Raw genomic sequence first — 25,568 nt, 5'->3', positions numbered from 1 at the left:
CATCAGGTAGGTGACCATTTGGCGTGCCCATCTCCATCCTGGAATGACCTCTGCAGGTAGTTGTGGAGAACACATGTGGCCTTCACGCAGGCATCGACATTTGAGGGGCTGAGACCAAGCACTCTCCAATACATTCTCCACCGGGCTGCCAGAATCCCAAAGGCGCATTCAACAACTAACCTTGCCCTGGACAATCGTTTGTTAACGATCCTTACAGGCTTTGACAATGGCAGCTGGTGTCCAGCGTAGGGCCTCATGAGGTTGGGTCTTAAAGGGAAGGCCTCGTTGCCGACGAAGATGTGGGGAACAGGTCCCAGGTCTTCAGCTCCAGGGAGTGATGCAGGTGGTGGAATCTCCAGGGTGCCATCCTGAAGTGCCTGGCCGAAGGCAGAGTCCCGGAGGGTCCCGCCATCACTGCCCTTGTCGTAAGCACCAACATCGACACAGTAGATGGCATCTACTACAGCCAAGAGTACAACTGAATATGTACCCTTGTAGTTGTAGAATTGCGAACCTGAGCACGGTGGAGCCTGGATTACTACATGTTTCCCGTCAATGGAGCCAAGACAGTTGGGGAAATTCCACCTCTCCAGGAACTCAGCAGCGATGGCCCTCCAGTCTTCCTCCTTGGGGACAGGCATGTATTCACCAACCAGACAGTCCCAAATGGATTGTGCCAGAGGGGACAATGCCTGCCACCGTGGACCGTCCAACTCGGAAGCTGAATCCAATGGTCCTGTAGGAGTCCCCTGTCGCCAAAGAATCTAAAATATAATTAAAAATAATTATCAATATTGCGTGTAACTTGAATTCCACCCACATATTATATATACTCATATATCTACCTCATTACAGTTTATTATGCTCTACTAATTATATTGTAATACTCATCAACCATCATTAACAATGCCTTGAAACACTACAATTCAGTCTATGACTATATCAATAAACTGTTGCCCAGGCCAACTCTACTCTTAGAAAGAATGGTACTATCTACTTAAAAGGGTTCTCCGGCTGTCCCCATAGGAGATCCCGTTTTGGTTCCAGGTAGTACCCCTTTTGGTTCCATGTAGAACCCTATTGGGTTCCGTGTATAACATTTTCCCCAAAGGGTTATACCTGGAACCAAAAAGGTTATCCTATGGGGAAAGCAGAAGGACACTTTTGGAACCTTTTTCTCTAAGAGTGTATGTGAGTCCAATAAGAATGTAATGAATGACTGTAACTGTCTTGAACTACAATGGGTCCTGGAGAAGACTAGCCTACCTTCATCAGGGCAGAAGGCACTTCAACTTTATTTTCATTTGGTAACATTGCATAATTAAAAAAGGATTATAAACCAACTTTGGGAAAAGTTATAGTCCTAATGAACATTCTGTAAAAGTACATCTGATATCAAATAGGGACTATTAACTAGAGAGCCCTTTAGCTAGCTAGGTTGCACATAAAAACAATGTAATGTATTAATCAATTATGGTATCAAAGGCTTTAAAAATGTACTAGAATATAGCTTACCGGAGACAAATCGCCAGGCGTTCAACTGGGCTGATGGACTCCCGGTAGTTGGTATCCATCCGGGCGATCCTGGCACCAACCATCTGGAGCAGGTGATCGAACTGGCTTCGTTCCAGACGAAAGTAACTTCGGAATTCCTCTCCAAACATTCGAAGCTCTTGAATGAGACGGTGGAACTTCCCTGCCTGCTTTCGGGACTTGAACCATCTCTGGACCCACACAGACCTGCGCTTTCGGCGGGGCTGGTCCCGGCCCAACAGCGCGATCAAGACCACCTTCCTCAACGTTGGTCTCATTGTTGAAAGAGCCTACGCTGCTATCTTGACTATTTATTATTGCATTTCGCTCCAAAACGGCATTTGAGGGAAATTATATTATAGGCTCTCACAATTAATTTGTGGATGTCATCGAATAAATAATATACTTGGCAAATAAATGAATATGAAATGTAAAGAAATTCTTCAGTCAAACTGTTTTTATTATGTAATCCAAATTTTTTTTTTACTGGATATGTGTGCAACAAAAATTAAACATTCACATTTAGCTACTTTCTGTCAAGTAAGTCTACGCATACAATTTGATGCATACGTTCGATAAATCGCACTGCCTCTGCAACTGCCTCTGCAACGCAATGCTGCAAGGCAAACGCAGCGTTCCACTGGAAATTAATGTACTTCTGGTGTATCGAAACGCAATGACGCAGTCGGTGTGTTCGAAGCGTAAGACATGCCTCATAATATGTAGAAAAACATTCAGGTTTCAAACAATTAAGTATATATTTTCAAAATGCATACTACCTCTAGCTAATTGTGGTGTGTGACGCGCTGATGAAGCGTGTCTTCTGTTACCTATGCATTTGCTGTTTGAGATGCTTTAGCAACAGCTCTCGCGCTCTGACAGATTTTCCGCTCAGAGACTCCGTATCTGTATGCTGTATGCGTGTGATAAATAAGATAACCTTACAAAACTAATATACTGTACACAAGTGCCAATTTAATTCAACTAAATGAACCTACAGGCCGACTGGTATTAACATCAATGAATAGGCTAAAAAGCATTATTTCGCAATGGGATTTCTTTCTTCTTCTCCCGGACAATTGACCGTTATCGGCTTTAAAAAAAAAAGCTGTCTATTACCGGCTAACAGAAACCCTGACACATACACGATAGGGGAACAGACAGGAGCTTTGTTAGGAGGGCCTACAGTAACTGGTCCCTGGGGTATTGGAGAAGAGACTTCAAACAAAGGCCACTGTGTACATCACTATAATCATTGCTAAAGGTAACTATTCTAATGTGTGTTTGAAGAGAGAGTGGGAAAAGGCTTTAGACAGAGAGAAATGATTCTACTTAAAAAGTTGCCAGCTCCTTGGCCCCAGAGAAACCTTTTGAGAGAGTTGTTTTGAATTTTGGAATGCGGCCCTGAGCTCCTTACTTTAAATGGCAGCTGGTGTTCACCTGAGGATTTTAAGGATTTATTAGGTCTTGGAGTGTGGGGGAATACTGATGAGTGAGGCAAATGGTGGGGCTCACCACCCACACACCCCCCAACCCCCAGGCCTGAACACAAACTCACCCTGATCCTTTTGACCATGAAGCTGATGTTACGGATGCCCAGGAAGTCAGTACCCTGGTAGATGGAGTCAATGGCCTTTACATGGCTGGAAATCTAGAGAATAGAACAGTCACCATTAGATTATGAGAAGTCTAGAACAACTGCACTGCAGAGAGAACATCAGATTAATCATAGCATGACATTAAAGACATGACATGTCTGTTAGCCCACCAATGAACACATGAATAATATCTTTAACTACAGAATCACTGTGTTCAGCCTATTGGAATCAATCTGTTGATGACTTGCTCCATACTGTCCAGTCCATCCTATAAACAAGCCTCTTGTCTCAGAGCTAAACTACAATCCTAACGAACACATTTACTTCATCACAATTAACCTTTTTCCTTTATCTCACCTATGGAGAGAGTGAGTGTCCACAGAAATGACATTTTAATCAGCTAGTCTCTCCTTTAACGGGACCCTCTACTGTGAAAGGCAGCATTTTCTTTGCATCTCATTTGTTAGGCTATAGAACTCAGTCAGGAGGAACAAGTCTGCGATGCTGGGCAGGCTGGCTGAAGGAAGCCAGCCAACAACAACTGATCAGACCCACAGACAAACACTATTCTGTTTGTAATCCATTTCTCCTGGCGGAATTAAAGGGCAGGCCCTGGTTTCCCCCTGCCGAATGATTCAGAGTGTGTGTGTGTGTGTATTAGGGTTCACCTTCTTTAGTCGATTGTTTGGTCGATATGCTGTTGGTCGACCGAGATTTCATTAGTCGAGCAGTCGCAAATTGATCAAAATAATTAATGGCGTATAAGACACCTGTCTGATTCGTGCTTGTCTCAGTGGACTAATCCATTGGAGGCCACCGTGCCATCCAATGGATTAGAGAGTGCCATACATCTCTCTAAGATGTGCTACTGAAATTGTAAAAATAATATATTATATAAGAATAATGGTGCAACACTGATAATATTATATAACAAAAGCGCTCTGGATAGAGCGGGATGGATAGCGGGAGCTGTCCACGGTTCTGAAACTTAATCTTCAGTGCGCCGTTGAATTGGTGCCTTTCCCTATATGTTGCTATGTGCATAATAATGGTGTTGAGAACAATGCGACAGAGGCAGTAGCGGAGTGAGGAAACCAACTTAATTAGGTCTATAACCAAACTGTTAAACATGCCTGGCTTTATAAATCGTCCATATACATCTACAGAAATAAGACAGATCCTGCTTCTATTGACAGTTTGAGTGTTTGTTTAATAGCCTACTGATTCCGTGAGCACCAATCCTCATGCAACTGCAAAATGTTGTATAAAGCAATTTCACAAATCCGTCTGTTTATAAATCTTTGCTATGCTTTAATAAAGGCTTTGCAAATGTTTTTCATTATAAGTAATACCAGAGTCTGTTCTATTTTATATAGTGTTGTTTACACTTCCAAACGGGCAGAAAAAAGTATAATATTGTAATCTAACAGCACCTGTTTGCTACACAATACTCATTCAGAGCTTGCTCCTATATCCTCCTTTCTCTTCAATAGTTTCCACAACTAAGTCAAATGTCTTACACACATCTAACTTCCCCTTTCCCTCCTGCGCAACCAGTAAACATTCCCCCGTTTCGAGTTTATTTTTCATCCTGATCCATTTTGCTGTCACGTGTTACAGTGTTCAGAGTTTGCTACAACCAATTTATTATGTGATTATGATACGCTATAGGTCAGACCCTATTGGTCAGGTGCATGCACTGCATACATGTTTTACGTAAAGAGAGCAAGGGTCTAGGGAATAGGGAATGTTTTTCCTAAACAAATGAGGTATTTCGGTAACAGAACCTTTCAGTCAGAAACAAGAAAGAAACAAAATGGCTGTAATTATGTTGCAGATTCAGCACAGACAGCGGCAATAAACACTTGCCGTGGTGCCTGTTCGCTGCAGCAGGGAGGAGAGAGAAACAAGGTGCACCAGTCACACAGGCTCTCGCTGTCATTTAAATTTAACACAGTGTGGCCATCGGGCTCCCTTCTTGAGTCATTTGTGTCTTATTTAATCAAACATTGAGCTTAAAGCATCAGACAAGCTCAGTGCATATAGTTGATTATATTCAAACTTCGGGTGTTTCTATATATGGAAAAATACACTTAAAATGTAGACCAATAGAATAGTTGAAAGAATAGATGACTCAGTCAACCAATATTTTTTTTTAGTCTGGGACAGCCCTAGTGTGTGTACAGCCTCAGTACCTGTGCGATGACAGCCTCTCTGGTGCCGTAGTACTTGAAGAAGAGGTGGTCAGTCTGGATGAAGAGCTGGCAGGTGTTCTTCTCTATCTGAGCTGCTCTCTTCTTCCTCAGGATCACCGGACCATGTCCATGGGACCTCTCCTCTTCCTCCACCACACTGCTGGGATCCTGCAGAGGCAACAACCAGAGGAACGACTACCATTAGTCAACTAGGAGGGAGAGATGGATGTGAGGGAGAGTGATGTGGAACGAGGGGAGCTGGAAGAGGGGAGAAAGAGTGAGAGAGGGAAGTGAGAGGTAGAAAAAAAGATCCCAAGACTAAGAAATGACATGAGAAGGTGACCAACAGGAATGTGAAAGGATTTCTGCCATTTTGGTCAGGGAAAAATCCCATGTCTTCAAATGTGGAGAATGAGGGCCCTGGCTTCTGAAGGGAGGAGGGAGAGGTCTTCCAGAACATGGGGAAATATTTCCTGACACAACCCTGGTCTGGTCTGACTCATCCCTGGGGAGAGAGAACACTAACTCCTCACCCTGCCAGATGATCTGTGACATCACTCTACTCAGTCATCCACAGAGCTGAAAGGGATAAGAACCCAGGAACAATAAGAATAATCTGGCTCCCGTTACAGCTCCAATAACAACTTTGACTTAATCACTTCCATGTTTCCTTATCATGCTAAGTGTTATTTTACCATGGAGCAAGAATATGCGAGGTGGTTTGTATGGTCCTCCTGTAATGTGTCCAGAATGTGTACGTGGTTGTACAGTATTGGTGAGTGCTGTATAGCTATAGGGTTGGTTTCACAGTGGGGTATTATCAGCTCACCTTGAGAGGCTCCTCCATAGCCGAGGCCTGGTACTTCTTCATCCTTTCAAACACTGAGTGGTCAGCACAGCCTCCCTCTGAGCCATACTTATGAGGGTAATCTGGGAGGAGAAGAGGAAACCATCAATATGAACTCAACCGTATTACCAGTAATATTGGTTCTCTCAGCTTCAGACTAAACCGGCTTAGAAGGGGAATGAAAAAGGTTGTACACAATAGTAGCCATAGGCCATAGTGTGGTCTCAACTACTCTATACAAGGCCCTCTAAAACATACCAGTATAACCTCATCTAATCTATCCAAGGCCCTCTAAAACATACCAGTATAATAACCTTACTATCTCTAGCAGCAACATTCATCTGAGGGTGGAGATATCTGTTCATTAGGACAGAAAGAAGCTGTAGTTAATATCTCTCTCTGTGTGTGTGTAACAAGGCCTAACACAGTCTCTCTCTGTGTGTGTGTGTGTGTGTGTGTGTGTGTGTGTGTGTGTGTGTGTGTGTGTGTGTGTGTGTGTAACAAGGCACAGACACAGACTGTCTACGCTAACTGAAAGAATAAGCCTCTGTTCACCGCTGGCGTCACCTTCTCCAGGCTGGAGAGTAACAAAGCAGTATTCCTCCCAAATTACATGTCACTGACTCACTCACTGCTCGACTTTCCTCTGCCAGAGGCTCTGAAAAACACCAGACTCAATAAGGAGCAACACTACTACATGCAACTAAAGTATCCAGAAAAGTCCAGTATACACCTTCACAATTACTAACACAGATCAATGTCAAAGAACGGTCTGAGATACCACAGAGTCCAGATTTAAACCTACATTTAAGCAGTGACCGTGTCCTTGCCCTCTGCTGACAAATAATGCCATTGCCCAAAACAACATGTGGTGCTGTGTCCCTCTGTGGACTGGCTGGCTGCTGGAGCATTCCCAACGGGACCAAATCAGTAAAAACAGACACAGAGCTGGGTACTTTACAACCCAGCTAAAATGGTGATCCTCAAGAACACAGTTTTTTCACGGGCATCTGCCGAAAGCAGGTGCCTAGATCCAATTTCCTCATAAAAACAGAACATAATTTTGATTAACGCATCCAATTCAAATCTATTGACTCTGGTGTGATGTCACCCATTGAAGAGCAGCCAGCAATCAAGTTGGAGAGCACCCTCCCTGTCATCACCATCCTGTTCCTAAATGAGCCAATAAACAAGCAGTCTCACCATAGTACAGAGTGCCACTGTAGAATGAGCTCAGCGATCACTATGCAGAACACAGAACTGCACAGTGAAACACTAATGAAAATGAGTAAACCATAGTGACACAGAACTCTTAGCAGAGAGCCATAATTGCCTGTGGAAATCTGAAAACTCTTATAATGAGTTTTTGTAATCTACACTCTTTACCTTCACAGCAGGCGTGAATGCTAATGAACTCCAATTACGGCTGTGTGTTTAGACAACAGGATAACACAGGGCTTTCTACTTCTTCTCTAGTTGGCTTTATCTATTCACAGCAAACTACTTCTGCCATCTCTGTCTGATGTCAGTCCCTACAGAACGAAGCCATTTGTTCAAGGATGAAGATGCAGGGTTGGGAACAGGTATGGAGGACACACAGGGAGGCAGGCAGTCTCTTTTGGGTATGCTACTTTTGTCCTGGTTAGGTTACGTGACCTTGGAAAACTTCTGACCCTTATTATGCGGGAGACGGAGGTAGGCAGAGTAACATATGGATATGCTGTTTTGGGTTTGGGCAGAGCGAGGTGAACTCAGGGGCCTCAGCCGGGGCTCTCTGGGCCTGGGGAATGGTGCAGTGTCAACCAGGCCTGACAGCTCTGTTGCTGTCTAAGCGGGCAGCATAACAGAGCAAGCAGGGTGAGGAGGAAGAGGCGGTGTGTGTGTGTCACTAATGAGGACTCTGGGATAACAGAGCCATCTCTCCCTCCCCTGAGCAACATGCCCTCCATACTCTGCTTCAGATACCTGAGACAGGACTTCAAAACACAGGCCAGCACAATCCCACACTCAGCACTTTGAATGTTTTAACCTATACACCGCAATACAACCCTGAATACACAGAATAACTGAATACATATGCCATCAATCAATCAGGCCGTTACTGTACAATGTGCTGATAATAAAACAAGGTCAGGTCAGACTGCTCTGTGATCAGTTCCAAGCAGAGAGATTATTCACTCTCCCAGTCGTCCCCAGATAGTAACATGCAGTGAGATGGAGTCAATAACGCTGACTGCACGCTTCAAGAGGTCTCCTCTCTCCACTGCATCTTTTCCCTAATGTACACAACACACAGTCAATGCCACAGCTCTAGTCAATAGCGAAAGCCCCCCTAATTACAGCAAAAACACACACCAGTAAACAATCAGTCCTACTAGGATCATGTAATTACAGTAGATGCATGCGTCTCATTTAGTCTTCAGCAATCAGTACTAATACATCCATCACAACATACTGGCATATAAATGGACTCCAAATGGCCTCCAGAGTGGCGCAGCAGTCCACTGCACTGCATCACAGTGTTGAGGCATCCCTTCAGCCTGGGGTTCGATCTCAGGCTGTGTCACAGCCAGCCAGCCGGCCGTGGGCGGCACACAATTGGCCCAGTGTCGTCCGGGTTAGGGGAGGGTTTGGCCGAGGGGCTTTCCTTGGCTCATCACTCTCTAGCAACTCTAGCTGACTTCAGTTGAACGTTGTTTCCTCCGACACATTGGTGCGGCTGGCTTCCAGGTTAAGCGAGCGAGTGTTAAGAAGCAGCGCGCCATTACGGGTCATGTTTCGGATGACGTATGACCTGACCGTCACCTCTCCCGAGCCTGTTGGGGAGTTGCAGCGATGAGACAAGATCTTAACTACATATTGAATATCACGAAATTGGGGAGAAAAAATACAAATAATAATATTTTTAAAAAGCCTCCCAAATGAACTTGTCAGTCACCAGCATGCATGCCAGGAACAGAAATTCCTCCGCCACAAGCCAACGGGCATCTGCCAGCGACGCCGTCGTCACCTTTTATCACACACCAGCGCACAGGAACACACGCTCTCTCCCCAAGGAAATTCAAGGAACACACAAACACAGTCCTAAAGAACACACATCGCTGTAATGAACACACACAGTGCTGACGAATACACCTCAAAACTCGAGGAAAATACACTCAGTCCCAAAGAACACAAACTCAGTCCCGACAAAACCACACTCAGCTCTGCGACCTACAAGTAAACACTACACTCAGCCAGCGTTTCACACTCCCTCAACCTTCCTAACCTCCTCAGACAAATTTGGACAAACAGACATTTCAATTCACACTCCGATGGCAGAAAAGTGCCAGAGGAATAATTTTGGCACTTTATTTATTTATAGCCGTTTAAAAAAAATCAAAGTCAGGATAAGTGCTGCAGGGTCAGGATGGTGTTCCTCAAAAGCCTGGCTGTACTTACAACACTATTGACTGACCGCAGATCATTTGCATTCTGCTCATTTGATGAGTCACCACAAAGCGCCACTCGTGGGCAGTCTGGTCAACGGGTTGGAGAGGGAGAGAGTGGGCTCAGGGTCAACCTGTCCCCCCGTTTTCAGTTGAGGAGAATGGCTCTGTACAGGACCGACCGGATTGACCGAACAACAAAACATTCTGCCCTGACAATGTGTTCTCTTTTTCCAGACAGAAAGCCGTCATTGTCCCTGCAGTGACTGCCCTCTCATTCAGATGCTAATCAAAAATCCTTTGCGAACGAGAAGCGAAGAAAGACAAAATTGTAAAAGCCGGGGGAAATGGGAGTCAGAGTCAGTCACGCCTTTTCATTCTTCATTCCATCCCTCCACCATTTGTCCTTCCTCTCTCTCTCACCAACACCAACAGGAAAGAGAATTCTAAAATTAGGTGCTACAGTTTCTTCAAGAAAAAAAAAAGCCTCCGCCACAAAATGAACCTGTTTGAAGTGCGTCTTTGATGTCTGAAAACATTCAAGTGCAGACAGGATATCTGTGAGGGGAGACTCATTAATGGGTTGATAAAGACAAATTCCCAGGAACAGCAGTTTGACTAAAACAACTGCTGAAACCTGAATGTTACATTGAACGGAATGCGGCGGCAGGTAGCCTAGCAGTTAGAGCTTTGGGCCAGTTACCGAAAGGTCGCTGGTTCAAATCCTCGACCCAACAAGGTGAAACATCTGATGATGTGCCCTTGAGCAAGGCACTTAACCCTAATTGCTTCTGTAAGTCGCTCTGGATAAGAGCATCTGCTAAATGACAAAAACGTAAATGGAATGAAGATCTCAAACAGGTCTAATGGAAGATTGTCTTTACTCAATATGGATTTGATACTTCATTGTGTTATAGGAATACAGCCAACGTTAGATGAATCAATTACTCAACTATGTGTTAATGTACTGCTGATAACATCACAGGCTATGTAAATATAAATATTATGTACCACAAGGAGTGGTACATCGTTGGCCAACAGGCACCATAGTGGTGCCTGTTGGCACAAAGGGGTTAAGAGTGTGTTTACAAGAAAGCTGCCATCAGTGCTATGACCGGACTTCACACGGCAGCATGACTTGACAGAAATTATCTGTTTGGGGCAGCGGCATTCGCTTCATAGATTAGTGAAGGAAAAAATATGAAATGGGGCCCTTCATGTAATGTCTCAAGCAATACGATCTGCTAAGGAACGAAGAAAAATGTGAAGAGTACAAATAATGGGTAGGGCATAACTACCTCAAATCCGGTACTGTGGCAGTCACCAAGCCCTGCAGTACTATTGAGGGGTTCTGATGACAGCCTGTCATTGGATATGACACTGAGGAACAGAGAAAGGGATGAGGAACAGAACGGCTCTGTTCACACCCTCAGATAAACAGACACAGAAAGAGAAAGGGACGGGAGGAGGAATAGAGGGTGAGAGCTTTCTTGACACCTCATACAGATGGAAAATTACAAAGAATGGGAGAGCGGGAAGAAATAGAGGGAAAGGAGAAAGAGCGAGTAGGCCTACATTGTGGAGAAGAAGCGTAAGAGAAAGGTTCTCTGATTGCAGGCTCATGCTGGGCTGGTTGTGCCTGTGTGTCAGTAGGTAGGCTGGCTGTGAATCAGACCCACCCGAGGAAGAGAGGGCCAAGTAACACAGGGTGGGCCTCCACTCTGCTTTCTCCCTGCCTGAGAGGGCTGCTCTGGCCTGTACTGGGATGAGTGGGGTCAGTGGTCTCTGGAGCTTAGCCCACACCTCAGATCGACTTATAATTGGTGGCCTGGATGCTAAGGAAGATGATTCACACTCTGCCACTGGCTCTGATCCTGACTTCGCATCAATCAATCATCAGGGCTCAGCCTAACCCTGTGTGTGTGTGTGTCTTGCCGCAGTGTCCCAGTGCAACCTTCCTCAGCTCCCCTTCCTCTGGCCCATTTCACAGTTCATCTGACATGACCTTGGCTTGACCTTATGTATGGCTAAATGCCCAATGTAAACTCCCCTTGGATAGACCTCTCCTCTGACAGCTCTGCATTGTATTTGAACCGTAGACCTCCACTCTGCTCAGTATGCACTCCACAGCCTTTAAGACCTTACCTCTAAGCCTAGAGAAACCTGTCCTGTCCCACCCCCCATCCTTCAGTTCATTTAGGAACACATTCATCCATCATCGTCCATATCTCTGCTTACACGAAACACCTATAGCAGAGAATCGCCTTTCGGTGTCACTGTCTATCTAAAGTCCATGTCCTGTCACAGTGTGACGCCTACTGTTTTCTCTGATAGGGAGGGATGTGTGTGTAGCAGAGGTGGAGAGAGAAAAGCTGGTACAGACGAGCCAGCATGGATTAGTCACTGCAGTCAGTGGCTGACAACTGTAATTAAAAAGAGCACAGCCATGGTACTGCTATTTAGAGCTGCTACAGCCAATTCAATCCATTTCATGCTCATGATGGAAAAAAATGGCTTTTCAAAGTGAATAACACTGACAGAATACTGTGGTGTTAATAAGCCATCCACTGTGCTTCCAATAATAACCATCTTTGCCTGCACAAAATATATGTGTTATTTGGAACAAAATTGTATTCCTACTGCTGAATAGGATAATGAACGCCTAATTTCTAAAGCTAGATCCCTAAAAAACAAATCAACACTTACACACACCCAGAGTCATACTGTATGGGCAACATCTTCTGAATCAATATAGCAAAAGCATTAAAGAACATGCCCTTTAAGTGTATAAAATATACCTATTACATTAACGACAGCCATAACCCATTTTAGTGCTGTGATGTTGGCACCATTACTTCAGCAGGACTGCAGGGTGACTGGCAGAGGAGAGCAGTGAATCAAGTATACTCACTGATGTCCCCCTCGTGGTAGATGACTGAGTGGTAGGGCACGTCTTTGTCATTGAGGTACCTCTCCGAAGGCTCCACGTAGTACATGCCCTGGTGGGTCTGGATGAAGCCTTCAAACCTGCCGCCCACCACCGAGCCGTGGGTCAGAGTGTCCTTCTCACCTGGAGAAGAAAGACTGAGGTCAGGTGGCTGAAGAAGGGTGGTCAACTCAACTCTAATCAGTTGGGGGTAGGAAGAAAGTCAATGCTTAACGTGTGAGAGGAACACACACAAAAGGTATGGACCAATTTAAGCTGACACAAACTAACAAAACATAATGCAGACACACACACAGCTCTAGAAATTGAGCAGATGGTAGACCGTGAGCTGTTCCTGGGGGGAAAACCGTCTTGGACAGAGTCAGGGTGGGATGCAGCATATCCCTGTCTGTCTGGATCATAAAGACTCATCCCTGCTTCTCTCATCTGACCTTCAAATCAGACAAATAATGACTTTAGTAATAAGATCTTGGACTCTGGTTAGTGTCAGGGAAAATCAAAGAATAGTTTCTTACGCAAAAGGCACAACTAATGCTTGAAGAATCAAGGAACCAGTGAGAAAGAAGTGGGAATAAAACAAAATGCTGTCAGGGCATAGCAGTCTATTAAACATCATCCACCTTTGAACCAGACAGAGAAAGTCTGGCTGACGAAAATGAATGTTTTTAATTCAGTGTTTGTCAAGAGCAAGCACCTTAAACCTTTTCCATCAGTAGCTATGCAGGTTGGAAGAAAAACTCCCACTCCCAATTAACCTGTGTTATAAAATCAGCAGACTCTGGAGGGCTATAATTGAAAAGGACATAGATGACTGGCAACTCAATGGGAGAAGATAACTAAATCAGGGAGAGAATAAGACTTGTTTTCCTCAGGATAGGGAAGCCCAACTTCATTTAAATCTGCTGCTCTCTTCAGCTCTGTATTGTTGCGAAAATGTTGGAGCGTTTGTCTCATAGCTAACCTGAGGGACCATTGCAGTTTAGCGTAGACAGAGAAACACAGGCAGCCAGCCAACCAGCCAGCCAGCCTCTCTCCCCAGTTAGGTTTGTGTTTCCATAGGAAAGAGGCCCAGTAGGCCCGCTGGGGGCCGCCTGCTCTGCTCTCCTGCTGGAGATAACGAGAACAGCAGAACACATATCTGTCCCACGGAGCATCCAGCTCTTTCTCCCTAAATCTCTGTCTGTGTGTTCCAAGGGCCCAAAGTTCTCCCTGGTTTTTCCAGGCCCTAGCCATGCAGTTCGTCAGGAAACACTGGGACACTAACTGGTATTGGTAGCAGTTTTGATACTGAAAGTGAGAAAAACAGAAAGTGCTTTCCATTAACGCTACTGCAGTACATTAGGCACATATTAGATTAGAGTAATAGCAAACCACAGTCAATAACCGAGGTGCTTGCTGAAAATAATACTGTAAACTAGATTACCTCCATCTAAACAAAATTAGCAAAATACTAGGGAAAGGAATGTTGAGCTATGCTGAGACCATTCATTGACAGTAATAACTGTCACTTTAGATGACTTCTGCTGTCCCATTTTCTTCAGAATAATACATTAATAATACTTTCCCCACTGACAGCTTGGAGAACAGAGTGAGGACCAATTGAATCTATGTTGTCTTATACTGGGCAGCACTTGGTAACATTAAAGAGGGCCCTATGGTTTTGATATAATTTCAGGGACAGATTCCCCTTCTGATCTCCAGAAGGCACAGCTCATTTGCCCAGAGAGGAAGCCCTTTATCTGGGCATGAAAGGCCAGTGCCGTCGGGGTTTAGACCAATCCTCTGCGCACATATGGATCAAGTCTGATTATTGTGCCAAGGAGTAGTCAGAACTCAGACACGGATACCCTCACAGCCTCAGCAAAGGGAGCACTAATAATTCCTAGTTTAAGTCAGGAGAATACGGCGCGTCCCAAGGGCAACTGACAAGACTTTTATGTCAGAGAAGGAGAGAAAAGAACACGCTACACTAATGAGAGCCGGGTTAATGTGGCCGTATAGACAGTGGAAATTGAATATTCTTTACCCCTGTACCTTATCATCAGAAACCCTACTGCAGTCCAGATACAAGCAGCTTCACTCCAATTATGGGAATTCCACAAGACTGGGACCAAGGTAACCACCTAATTTAGTTCATGAAATTGCCTGCTCCCCAAAGTGCTAAGTGGGCTAATGTAAAGTAAGGAGAGTGGAGTCTGCTGGTCTTTATGAGGGGCAAATGAGAAAATGAATGTATAGGCCCATCTGATCACACATAACGGAGAGGTCTGGTCTCTGGCTCTCTACTAGCTCACAGTACTTCACTAGCAGATGGGTTCTACTCCCAGTACAGACAGCTATTAGCTACAGGTGGAGGAGAATGGGACTGGAGATATTACCAATTCACTGCCAGTTCATGGTTCTTCGAATATCAGGCAGAGGCCAACTGATGAGCAACTGAATTTAACAACACACAATGCCAGAGATGTTCAGTGCCTTCAGAAAGTATTCACACCCCTGGACTTTTTCCTCATTTGGTTGTGTTACAGCCTGAATTTATATTTGATTAAATTTATATTTTGGGTCACTGGCCTACACACAATACCTCATAATGTAAAAGTGGAATTTTGTAAACATTTTTAGAATGGTTTGTTAATTAATGAAAAATGAAAACCTGAAGTGTCAATAAGTATTCAGCCTCTTTGTTATGGCAAGCCTAAATATTTGCTTAACAAGTCACATATTAAGTTGCATGAACCAATAAGTGTTTAACGTGATTTTTGAACGACTACTTCATCTCTGTACCCTACACACACACACACACACACACAACTATCTGTAAGGTCCCTCAATCAAGCAGTGAATTTCAAACACAGATTCAACCACATAGACCAGGGAGGTTTTCCAATGCCTCGCAAAGGGCACCAATTAGTAGATTGGTTAAATTTTTTTTTTTTTAAAGCAGACATTGAATATCCCTTTGAGCATGGTAAAAATTATTAAATTACACTTTGGATTGTGTATCAATTAGGGATGCAGGATATATCGGTGAATATATCGGAATCGGTCAATATTAGCTAAAAATGCCAACATCGACATCGGCCCGATGTCTAGTTTAATGCCGATGTGCAAAACCGATGTCAAAGCTGACGTGCAAACTAATAACGTAGGTACATGACGTAATGACACCACATAAAATGTAGCGTTACACATGCAACACAGCATTCCTAACCTAGCCCACAATGACTGCTGTGTGGATCGAGCAGTCAGCAAGTCGAGCAGTCATTTGAAAGAGTAAGAACATTTCAGCGAGACAACTCAAAGGCGAAATCCATTAACACCAAGATAATGGAATTCATTGCCCTTGACAATCAACCGTTCTCTGTCGTGGGTGATGTTGGCTTTCGCCGACTGGTCGAGCACCGGTACACACTACCAAATGCACTATTTTTCAGATGTTGCCCTACCGGAGTTACACAGTAATAGCGTCACTGCTATTAACTTCACGACATTTGGACCAGCGATAACAGCCCCATGAGCATGCTGAGTTTGACAACACAATGGGTCGTCGAGGATTTCCTACTGAGGAAAGTCGTATTTCATGCTCATGAATGTGCTGGTTGTCATACCGCTGATGCCATTTGAGAACATGAACACACTAGCTAGCTCCATTTGAACAACTGACTGGAGAAATAAGCTCATCAACTGCGCCTGCATCAGACGTGATACCCTCCGTCATGGCATTGAAATGCCTGCTCAACAGGCATTCTCTCTTTACTGTGTTGCCACCATGCTCGATGCTATGTACAAGGACCGCTACTTCGATGCAGACAAACAGCGTTTACATGAAAATGTTACATACACAGCTGGACAAGATGGAAACTGACAGTGACAGTGCGCACCGAGGAAGAGAGGCCACAGACAGACAGCTGAAACTTCACTGCTTGACAATTATGATGAAATCCTGGTTGAGAATGAAACTGAACAAATGAACAAACAAACAGCACAGCAAGTAAGTGAAAGAAATAGGTTTTGATTATGTTTTACTGGTAATGGGGACATACTTAAATGCCAACTAAATAACTTTTTGGTCCGTGTGGTGTGTGTGTGTAACCTTTATTTAACTAGGCAAGTCAGTTAAGGGGCGGCAGGGTAGCCTAGTGGTTAGAGCGTTGGAGTAGTAACCGAAAGGTTGCAAGGTCGAATCCCCGAGCTGACAAGGTACAATCTGTCATTCTGCGCTTGAACAGGCAGTTAACCCACTGTTCCTAGGCAGTCATTGAAAATATGAATTTGTTCTTAACTTCTTGTCAATATGGGGGCGCTGTTTCCACTTTGTAAAAAATCGTGCCCAAATTAAACTGCCTCGTACTCTATTCTAGATCGTACAATATGCATATTAATATTACTATTGGATAGAAAACACTCTCAAGTTTCTAAAACCGTTTGAATTATATCTGTGAGTAAAACAGAACTCATTTTGCAGCAAACTTCCTGACAGGAAGTGAAAAATCTGAAATCGAGGCTCTGTTCCAGGGCCTTCCTATTCAATTGCCTGAAATCTATGGATATACATGCACTTCATACGCCTTCCACTAGATGTCAACAGGCAGTGGGAGGTGGAATGGGGTGTCTAGCTTGATCTGAGGTCGAACAAGAGCTTTTGGAATGACGTGTCTGGAAATTTCATTGTCTTCGAAGGCGCGAGAAGGAACCCCAGATTGCCTTCTGAAAAGCTTTCGGTATACACGGCTAATATCTCCGGCTTTGATTTTATTTGATACATGTGATAATATCATCGTAAAGTATGTTTTTTCAATCGAGTTTTATCAGATTATTCAACGTTTATCGGGAGTTTTGGAATTTTGCGTTGTTTGCGTCGAGAGAAGATGGACATCTTCGCGCCACTTGGCTAGCTATGGTTGCTAATTCGACAGGAAAAGAGGACATTCTAAAACCAAACAACGATTTATTCTAGACCAAGGACTCCTTGTACAAGATTCTGATGGAAGCTCAGCAAAAGTAGGAACCATTTATGATGTTATTTCGTATTTCTGTGGAAAATGTTTAGTCCTATTTTCCACCCTTATTGCGGGCGCTGTCTCGCTATAACGTAAGCTGTTTGTTATGGTAAAGTTATTTTAAAAAATCTAACACGGCGATTGCATTAAGAACTAGTGTATCTTTCATTTGCAGTCCAACATGTATTTTTTAGTAAAGTTTATGATGAGTTCTTTGGTCAGATTAGGTGACTGTCCAAAATATCTCCGGATAATTTGGTGAATCGATGCTACATATTCACAATGTATAACCACGGTTTGCAGCTCAAAATATGCACATTTTCGAACAAAACATAAGTGTATTGTGTAACATGATGTTATAAGACTGTCATCTGATGAAGTTGGTCAAGGTTAGTGATTAATTTTATATCTTTTGCGAATGCTATCTATGCGGTGAATAAATGCGGTTGTGTGTTTGACTATTGTGGTAAGCTAATATAATGCTATATTGTGTTTTCGCTGTAAAACACTTAAAAAATCTGAAATATTGGCTGGATTCACAAGATGTTTATCTTTCATTTGCTGTACACCATGTATTTTTCATAAATGTTTTATTTTGAGTATTTAGGTATTTCACGTTGCTCTCTAATTATTCTGGCTGCTTCGGTGCTATTTGTGATTGTAGCTGCAATGTAAAACTATGATTTATACCTCAAATATGCACATTTTCGAACAAAACATAGATTTATTGTATAACATGTTATAAGACTGTCATCTGGTGAAGTTGTTTCTTGGTTAGTGACTAATTATATCTCTATTTGGTCGGTTTTGTGATAGCTACCTATGCGGTAAAAAAATTGTGAAAATATGCGGTTGAGTCTTTTGCTATTGTGGTTAGCTAATAGAAATACATAGTGTTTTCGCTGTAAAACATTTTAAAAATAGGAAATGATGGCTGGATTCACAAGATGTGTATCTTTCATTTGCTGTATTGGACTTGTGACTTCATGATATTTATATGCTAGTATTTACTTGTGGCGCTATGCTAGGCTATGCTAGTCAGCTTTTTACTGATGAGGATGCTCCCGGATCAGGGATGGTGATGAAGTAGAGGTTGACTGACTTGCCTGGTTAAATTAAGAAAATTAAAAGTTCTTATATACACAATGACCTACCTCGGCCTAACCCGGATGACGCTGGGCCAAATTGTGCACCGCCCTATGGGACTCCCAATCACAGCCGGATGTGATACAGCCTGGATTTGACTGTAGATGTCTCTGAGATGCAGTGCCTTAGACCGCTGCGTGTGTGTTCTAACTATTTAACTGTACTAGAATGCTTAAAATGACGCAACATTTTTAAATATTGGTTATCGGTAACAACACATCAGAGTACCACTCTATATATTTTCAAGCATGGTGGTGGCTGCATCATGTTATAGGTATGCTATGCATAGGCAAGGACAAGGGAGTTATTTAGGATAAAAAGAAAAGGAATAGAGCTAAGCACAGGCAAAATCCTAGACGAAAACCTGGTTCAGTCTGCTTCCCAATAGACACAGGGAGACAAATTCACACAAGACCAAATATACACTGGAGTTTTCTTACCAACACTACATTGAATGTTCCTGAGTGGCCTAGTCACAGATTTGACTTGAGGATCTATGGCAAGACTTGAAAATGCCTGTCTAGCAAAGATCAGCAACCAATTTGACAGAGTTTGAAGAATTTTAAACAGAATAATGTGCAAATATTGTACAATCCAAAAGCTCTTAAAAGACTGCCAGCTGTAAGCGCTGCCAAAAGGTGGTTATAACATGTATTGACTCAGGGATATGAAATGTTTATTTAATTTAATACATTTGCAAAAAAAAATTTAAACATGTTTTCACTTTGTCATTATGGGGTATTGTATGTAGTAGATGGGTGAGGAAAAAACAATATTTAATACATTGTTAATTCAGGCTGGAACACAACAAAACGTAGAATAAGTCAAAGGATATGAATACTTTCGGGAAGGCACTGTATTACACAGAAAAGGGTTGAGGAGAGAAAGATGTTGCCACTTACTGCAATTCAACTCTGAGTGCAAACTTTATCCCTAATTGCAGTATTCTAGAGTATTCCATTTTTGTAACACTTCGTTATTGCAGCAATTATGCCTTTGGCAAGCAGCCTTGCTTGCGGAAGCGTGATTGCATGATGATTACCCGACCACTATTTCTCTGAAGATTAGCAACTGCCAAAAAAGCTCATCAAGCTTGGGGAATGTGGAAAAATCTATTAAGTCTTTGAGGACAATATTAGGTGTTCCTTGCAGCGTTTCATCTCTCATATGGAAACTGTCCACTTACAAAAAAGAATGGGGGGAAAAGCAAGGTTTTAGATTTGATTTTGTAAAGCCTAAAGGTTCTCTGTCATACATCAAGGCCTCTGTAGACATGAACATCTTCTGACTATTCTAATTATTCCCTAAGTAAGCCAGAGTGAGTCTGGCAATTACACTTATCAGTAACCACGTTTCCATCCACAGTTTTTATGCGAGTAAAGGCATACCATGTACACTGCTCAAAAAAATAAAGGGAACACTTAAACAACACAATGTAACTCCAAGTCAATCACACTTCTGTGAAATCAAACTGTCCACTTAGGAAGCAACACTGATTGACAATAAATTTCACATGCTGTTGTGCAAATGGAATAGACAAAAGGTGGAAATTATAGGCAATTAGCAAGACACCCCCAATATAGGAGTGGTTCTGCAGGTGGTGACCACAGACCACTTCTCAGTTCCTATGCTTCCTGGCTGATGTTTTGGTCACTTTTGAATGCTGGCGGTGCTTTCACTCTAGTGGTAGCATGAGACGGAGTCTACAACCCACACAAGTAGCTCAGGTAGTGCAGCTCATCCAGGATGGCACATCAATGCGAGCTGTGGCAAGGAGGTTTGCTGTGTCTGTCAGCGTAGTGTCCAGAGCATGGAGGCGCTACCAGGAGACAGGCCAGTACATCAGGAGACGTGGAGGAGGCCGTAGGAGGGCAACAACCCAGCAGCAGGACCGCTACCTCCGCCTTTGTGCAAGAAGGAGCACTGCCAGAGCCCTGCAAATTGACCTCCAGCAGGCCACAAATGACTCCGTCTCATGCTACCACTAGAGTGAAAGCACCGCCAGCATTCAAAGTGACCAAAACATCACCCAGGAAGCATAGGAACTGAGAAGTGGTCTGTGGTCACCACCTGCAGAACCACTCCTTTATTGGGGGTGTCTTGCTAATTGCCTATAATTTCCACCTTTTGTCTATTCCATTTGCACAACAGCATGTGAAATTTATTGTCAATCAGTGTTGCTTCCAAAGTGGACAGTTTGATTTCACAGAAGTGTGATTGACTTGGAGTTACATTGTGTTGTTTAAGTGTTCCCTTTATTTTTTTGAGCAGTGTATATTTACAAAAAAAAAATCACGACAGCTGTGATGGAAACTGGAAGTTTCGATACAAGTTAATAAATGCCTACAAATCATGTGTTTGTTTGACAAGTGGGATCTTTGTGTCTGTAAAATTAACTATGCAAGAAAAGGCGGTGGCCTTTATGCGCAAATATTGATATAATAACCATCGTATCGAAGTAAACTTGGTGTCACGCGATGATATGTGGTCCTCCCACTACGACTTGTGAAACCATGCAGTTTATTAGGCTACAGATGAAATAAGTTCTGATGAACTTCACAGCGTGGTGAAACCCCAGTGATGAGTTTGATGCTCCTTTCCAATAAATATCAAGGGTCTTATTCTGGTGACATGATGATCAATGCTTGACAAAAAAAAAATTCTAGCTCTTAATCATCTCATGTGGACTAGCCTACCCTACTACCCTACTAAGCCTACCCGCATTGTAGACTATCTGCGAGACCAGAGTAGGCACATGTACTATTTAACCTGTCTGGCTCTGGCGTTCCGCTAGCGGAACTCCTCCCACATTCCACTGAAAAGGCAGAGCGCGAAATTCAAAAAATATTTTTGAGAAATATTTAACTTTCACACATTAACAAGTCCAATACAGCAAATGAAAGATACACATCTTGTGAATCCAGTCAACATGTCCGATTTTTAAAATGTTTTACAGCGAAAACACCACATATATTTATGTTAGCTCACCACCAAATACAAAAAAGGACAGACATTTTTCACAGCACAGGTAGCATGCACAAAGCCAACCTAACTAACCAAGAACCAACCAAACTAACCAAGAAACAACTTCATCAGATGACAGTCTTATAACATGTTATACAATAAATCTATGTTTTGTTCGAAAAATGTGCATATTTGAGGTATAAATCAGTTTTACATTGCAGCTACCATCACAGCTACCGTCAGAAATAGAACCGAAGCAGCCAGAGTAATTACAGACACCAACGTCAAATACCTAAATACTCATCATAAAACATTTCTGAAAAATCGATGGTGTACAGCAAATTAAAGACAAACATCTTGTGAATCCAGCCAATATTTCAGATTTTTTTAAAGTGTTTTACAGCGAAAACACAATATAGCAATATATTAGCTTACTACAATAGCCTACCGCATTCATTCATCAAGGCACGTTAGCGATAGCAATAGGCACGTTAGCGATAGCGAATAAACCAGCAAAATATATTAATTTTCACTAACCTTCATAAACCTTCATCAGATGACAGTCCTATAACATCAGGTTATACATACACTTATGTTTTGTTCGAAAATGTGCATATTTAGAGCTGAAATCAGTGGTTATACATTGTGCTAACGTAGCATCTTTTTCCCAGAATGTGCGGATATTTTTATGACACTCCAACTATTCTGACCAAATAACTATTCATAAACGTTACTAGAAAATACATGTTGTATAGGAAATGATAGATACACTAGTTCTTAATGCAATCGCCGTGTTAGAATTCTAAAAATAACTTCATTACGACATCCAGCTTAGTTATAGCGAGAGCGTGCCCAAAATCTGGGCGCAAATGACTAGTACAACATGTTCGACAGATATATGAAATAGCATCATAAAATGGGTCCTACTTTTGATGATCTTTCATCAGAATGTTGTACAAGGGGTCCTTTGTCGGGAACAATCGTTGTTTGGATTTAGAATGTCCTCTTCTCCAGTCAATTAGCACAGAAACCTAGCAAAGTAGCGCGAAGCTCTCCTTCCTGAACAAAGGCACACAACGCAACACGCCTAACGTCCCGAATAAATTTCAATAATCTAATAAAACTATATTGAAAAAACATACTTTACGATGATATTGTCACATGTATCAAATAAAATCAAAGCCGGAGATATTAGTCGTCCATAACGACAGCTTATCAGAAGGCAAATCCAGGTCCCTTCACGCGCTCTCCAGAAAACAGGAAACTGGTGACACGTCATGCCGAGAGCTTTTATTCGACCCCAGATCAAGTTATACACTCCATTTCTTCTCTCACTGCCTGTCGACATCTAGTGGAAGACGTATGAAGTGCATCTATACTAATAAATATCAAGGACATTAATAGGCAGGCCCTAGAACAGAGCATCGATTTCAGATTTTCCACTTCCTATCAGGAAGTTCGCTGCAAAATGAGTTCTGTTTTACTCACAGATATAATTCAAACGGTTTTAGAAACTAGAGAGTGTTTTCTATCCAATAGTAATAATAATATGCATATTGTACGAGCAAGAATTGAGTACGAGGCCGTTTAAATTGGGCACGATTTCCCCCCAAAGTGAAAACAGCGCCCTCTGTCCTCAACAGGTTAACGCACCAGTTTGTGACAAAACGATCGCTAGAATCTAAAATGCACTGGAAACACAATGAACTTTAGATTTTTATTTGGTACATCTGCAACGAGTATGTTTGGTGGAAACACACCACTGGTGGGAAAATACGCGTATTTTCATCGAGATTTTTGAACATTTGCATGAAATATTCCAATTGGATGGAAACCTAGCTAGCACACAGCAAATGAGTGGGGCTTTTATGACATCGCTGTAATAGGATCTTGGTAGACATGTTAATGTCTGAAAAACAGGAGAAAGGGAGGTTCTAAAAAGAAGCAGCGCGGCTTGGCAGGGTCATGTTTCGGGGGATGCATGGCTCTTGACCTTCGCCTCTCCCGAGTCCGTAGGAGAGTTGCAGCGATGGGACAAGCGATGGGACAATTGAATATCCCGAAAATTGGAGGGAAAAGGGGGTTAAAAAAAATATACAAAAAAAATATGATTTGGAGATATTAAAAGGTGACACAGAGTATGGCCTTTACAGCAGATCACAACTACAGAAGTTCAACGTTTAGATTTCTGATTCTGAAATTGTGCAAATAAATGAATACATCAGTGGGTAAATGCACAGTTATTCTGACTTATATAAATTCCAACTTTTGAACATCCACCTTAATTATTGAAAATAAAAAGCTTGCTGAATTTTTGGTCTGGACAAACCTTTCCATTGCATTACAAATGACACCACAATACAGATATGAGAAATAGGCTACAACATTGTCGTCCTTGGAACAACACAGTGCTGCTTCTCTAAAAGAAAACAGATCAAGATTTCCATTTGATAGAGATGGGAAGTGCTCCAGTGGAGTCTGATTTGAATTACAGTCTGTTCAGCAGAGGAGAAGAGAGATGACAGCATCTGGAAATGATGAGGTGGAGTGGAGATGAGCCTGCTGGGATCTGAGAGCTTCACACAAACACATGTCACATGACCGGACGGACACACCTTGGCCTTGTTTTCCCTTTTGTTACATGTGAGCTCTGCTGCAGGCATGGGGAGGGGGAGGATCCTGAGGATGTGAGACTGGAACGTGACTAACATATTCTCCACACGTATACGCACACACACACACAGACAGACAAAGAGAGGAGACTGATATCCAATAACAACGTTTAAAACCACAGCTTCATGGTGGCTGGGCTTTTACAATGAACTCCAGACTACCAATCCCACAACAACACACTGGCACACACCCACACACCACAGATGAACGCAAAAGCAAATTGGATGCGGGAAGCGTTTCGCTGGTAACTATCGTAATTGTCCCTGTGTGCACAAGAACTTTGTCGTTCAAAGACATAATTGCTGGACTTACCGAAGATTTCTCCAGTGTAAATGTGGGAGGGGTCGTAGGGCGCCTCCACTCCTGACACCTCTACCGTGAGGTCTGGAGAGAACAGGCTGGTGTCCCTCTTCATCCTCAGATTGAAATGTCTGCAAGAGAGGAACATAAAAATGCATTACTACACTACCCAGACCCCGTTTAGTACCTCAAACATTCCCGCTCATGGTTCAGTAAACATCTATGCAGCCAGAATGACAGGAGAAGGATTAGGGCAAGTAACAATGCCAAACCATTGTCTCCCAACAAAGACAGAATACTACAGACTAGGCTGTAAGACACTTAATTTCACATAGGCCTACAGCAAATGAAAATAAAGACCGACTTAGGGCCTTCATCAACTTCACTCAGGGGAGACAATAGAAAGTGGTTGTTATTTGAGAAACATCTTAAATGGATGGGCAAATGCTTTAGATCGTTCAGCAGCACATCTATTGTTCAGGAATAATATTTCCTATAAATTCCTGATGACTTAGATGCCTGGGCTGGGAGCTCAAGAGAATCACACCAGTCTTATCAGAACACAGGTCAAGTAAATCATTACTCCATATTTTTTTAACTAGGTAAGTCAGTTAAGGACAAATTCTTATTTACAATGACGGCCTACACCGGCCAAACCCGGACGACGCAGGGCCAATTGTATGCCGCCCTATGGCGCACTTTTTGCCAGTCCTGTCTGGTTCAGCGACGGTGGGTATGTGCCCATAGGCGACATTGTTGCCGGTGATGTCTGGTGAAGACCTGGCTTACAACAGGCCTACAAGCCCTCAGTCCAGCCTCTCTCAGCCTATTGCGGACAGTCTGAGCACTGATGGAGGGATTGTGCATTCCTGGTGTAACTCAGGCAGTTGTTGCCATCCTGTACCTGTCCCGCAGGTGTGATGTTCGGATGTACCGA

General features: G+C 42.9%; 1 protein-coding gene across 2 annotated transcripts in view; it reads right to left on the bottom strand.

The window, feature by feature from the left end:
- LOC120025369 (disintegrin and metalloproteinase domain-containing protein 10-like) overlaps positions 1 to 25,568 on the bottom strand; it is an 81,445-nt gene that overhangs the window by 7,952 nt on the left and 47,925 nt on the right. For both annotated transcript variants that reach the window (XM_038969913.1, XM_038969912.1), the window contains exons 3-7: positions 24,644 to 24,762; positions 12,513 to 12,671; positions 6,156 to 6,256; positions 5,327 to 5,494; positions 3,092 to 3,184 (exon numbers count right to left, since the gene is read on the bottom strand). In XM_038969913.1, coding sequence (XP_038825841.1) covers positions 3,092 to 3,184; positions 5,327 to 5,494; positions 6,156 to 6,256; positions 12,513 to 12,671; positions 24,644 to 24,762 — 640 coding nt within the window. The remainder of the gene's footprint in view (positions 1 to 3,091; positions 3,185 to 5,326; positions 5,495 to 6,155; positions 6,257 to 12,512; positions 12,672 to 24,643; positions 24,763 to 25,568) is intronic.

The sequence above is a fragment of the Salvelinus namaycush genome, chromosome 30 (assembly GCF_016432855.1).
Source record: "Salvelinus namaycush isolate Seneca chromosome 30, SaNama_1.0, whole genome shotgun sequence".
Lineage (NCBI taxonomy): Eukaryota > Metazoa > Chordata > Actinopteri > Salmoniformes > Salmonidae > Salvelinus > Salvelinus namaycush.
The sequence above is the reverse complement of the archived record's forward strand: the minus strand, read 5'-3'. Positions and strand labels throughout refer to the sequence as shown.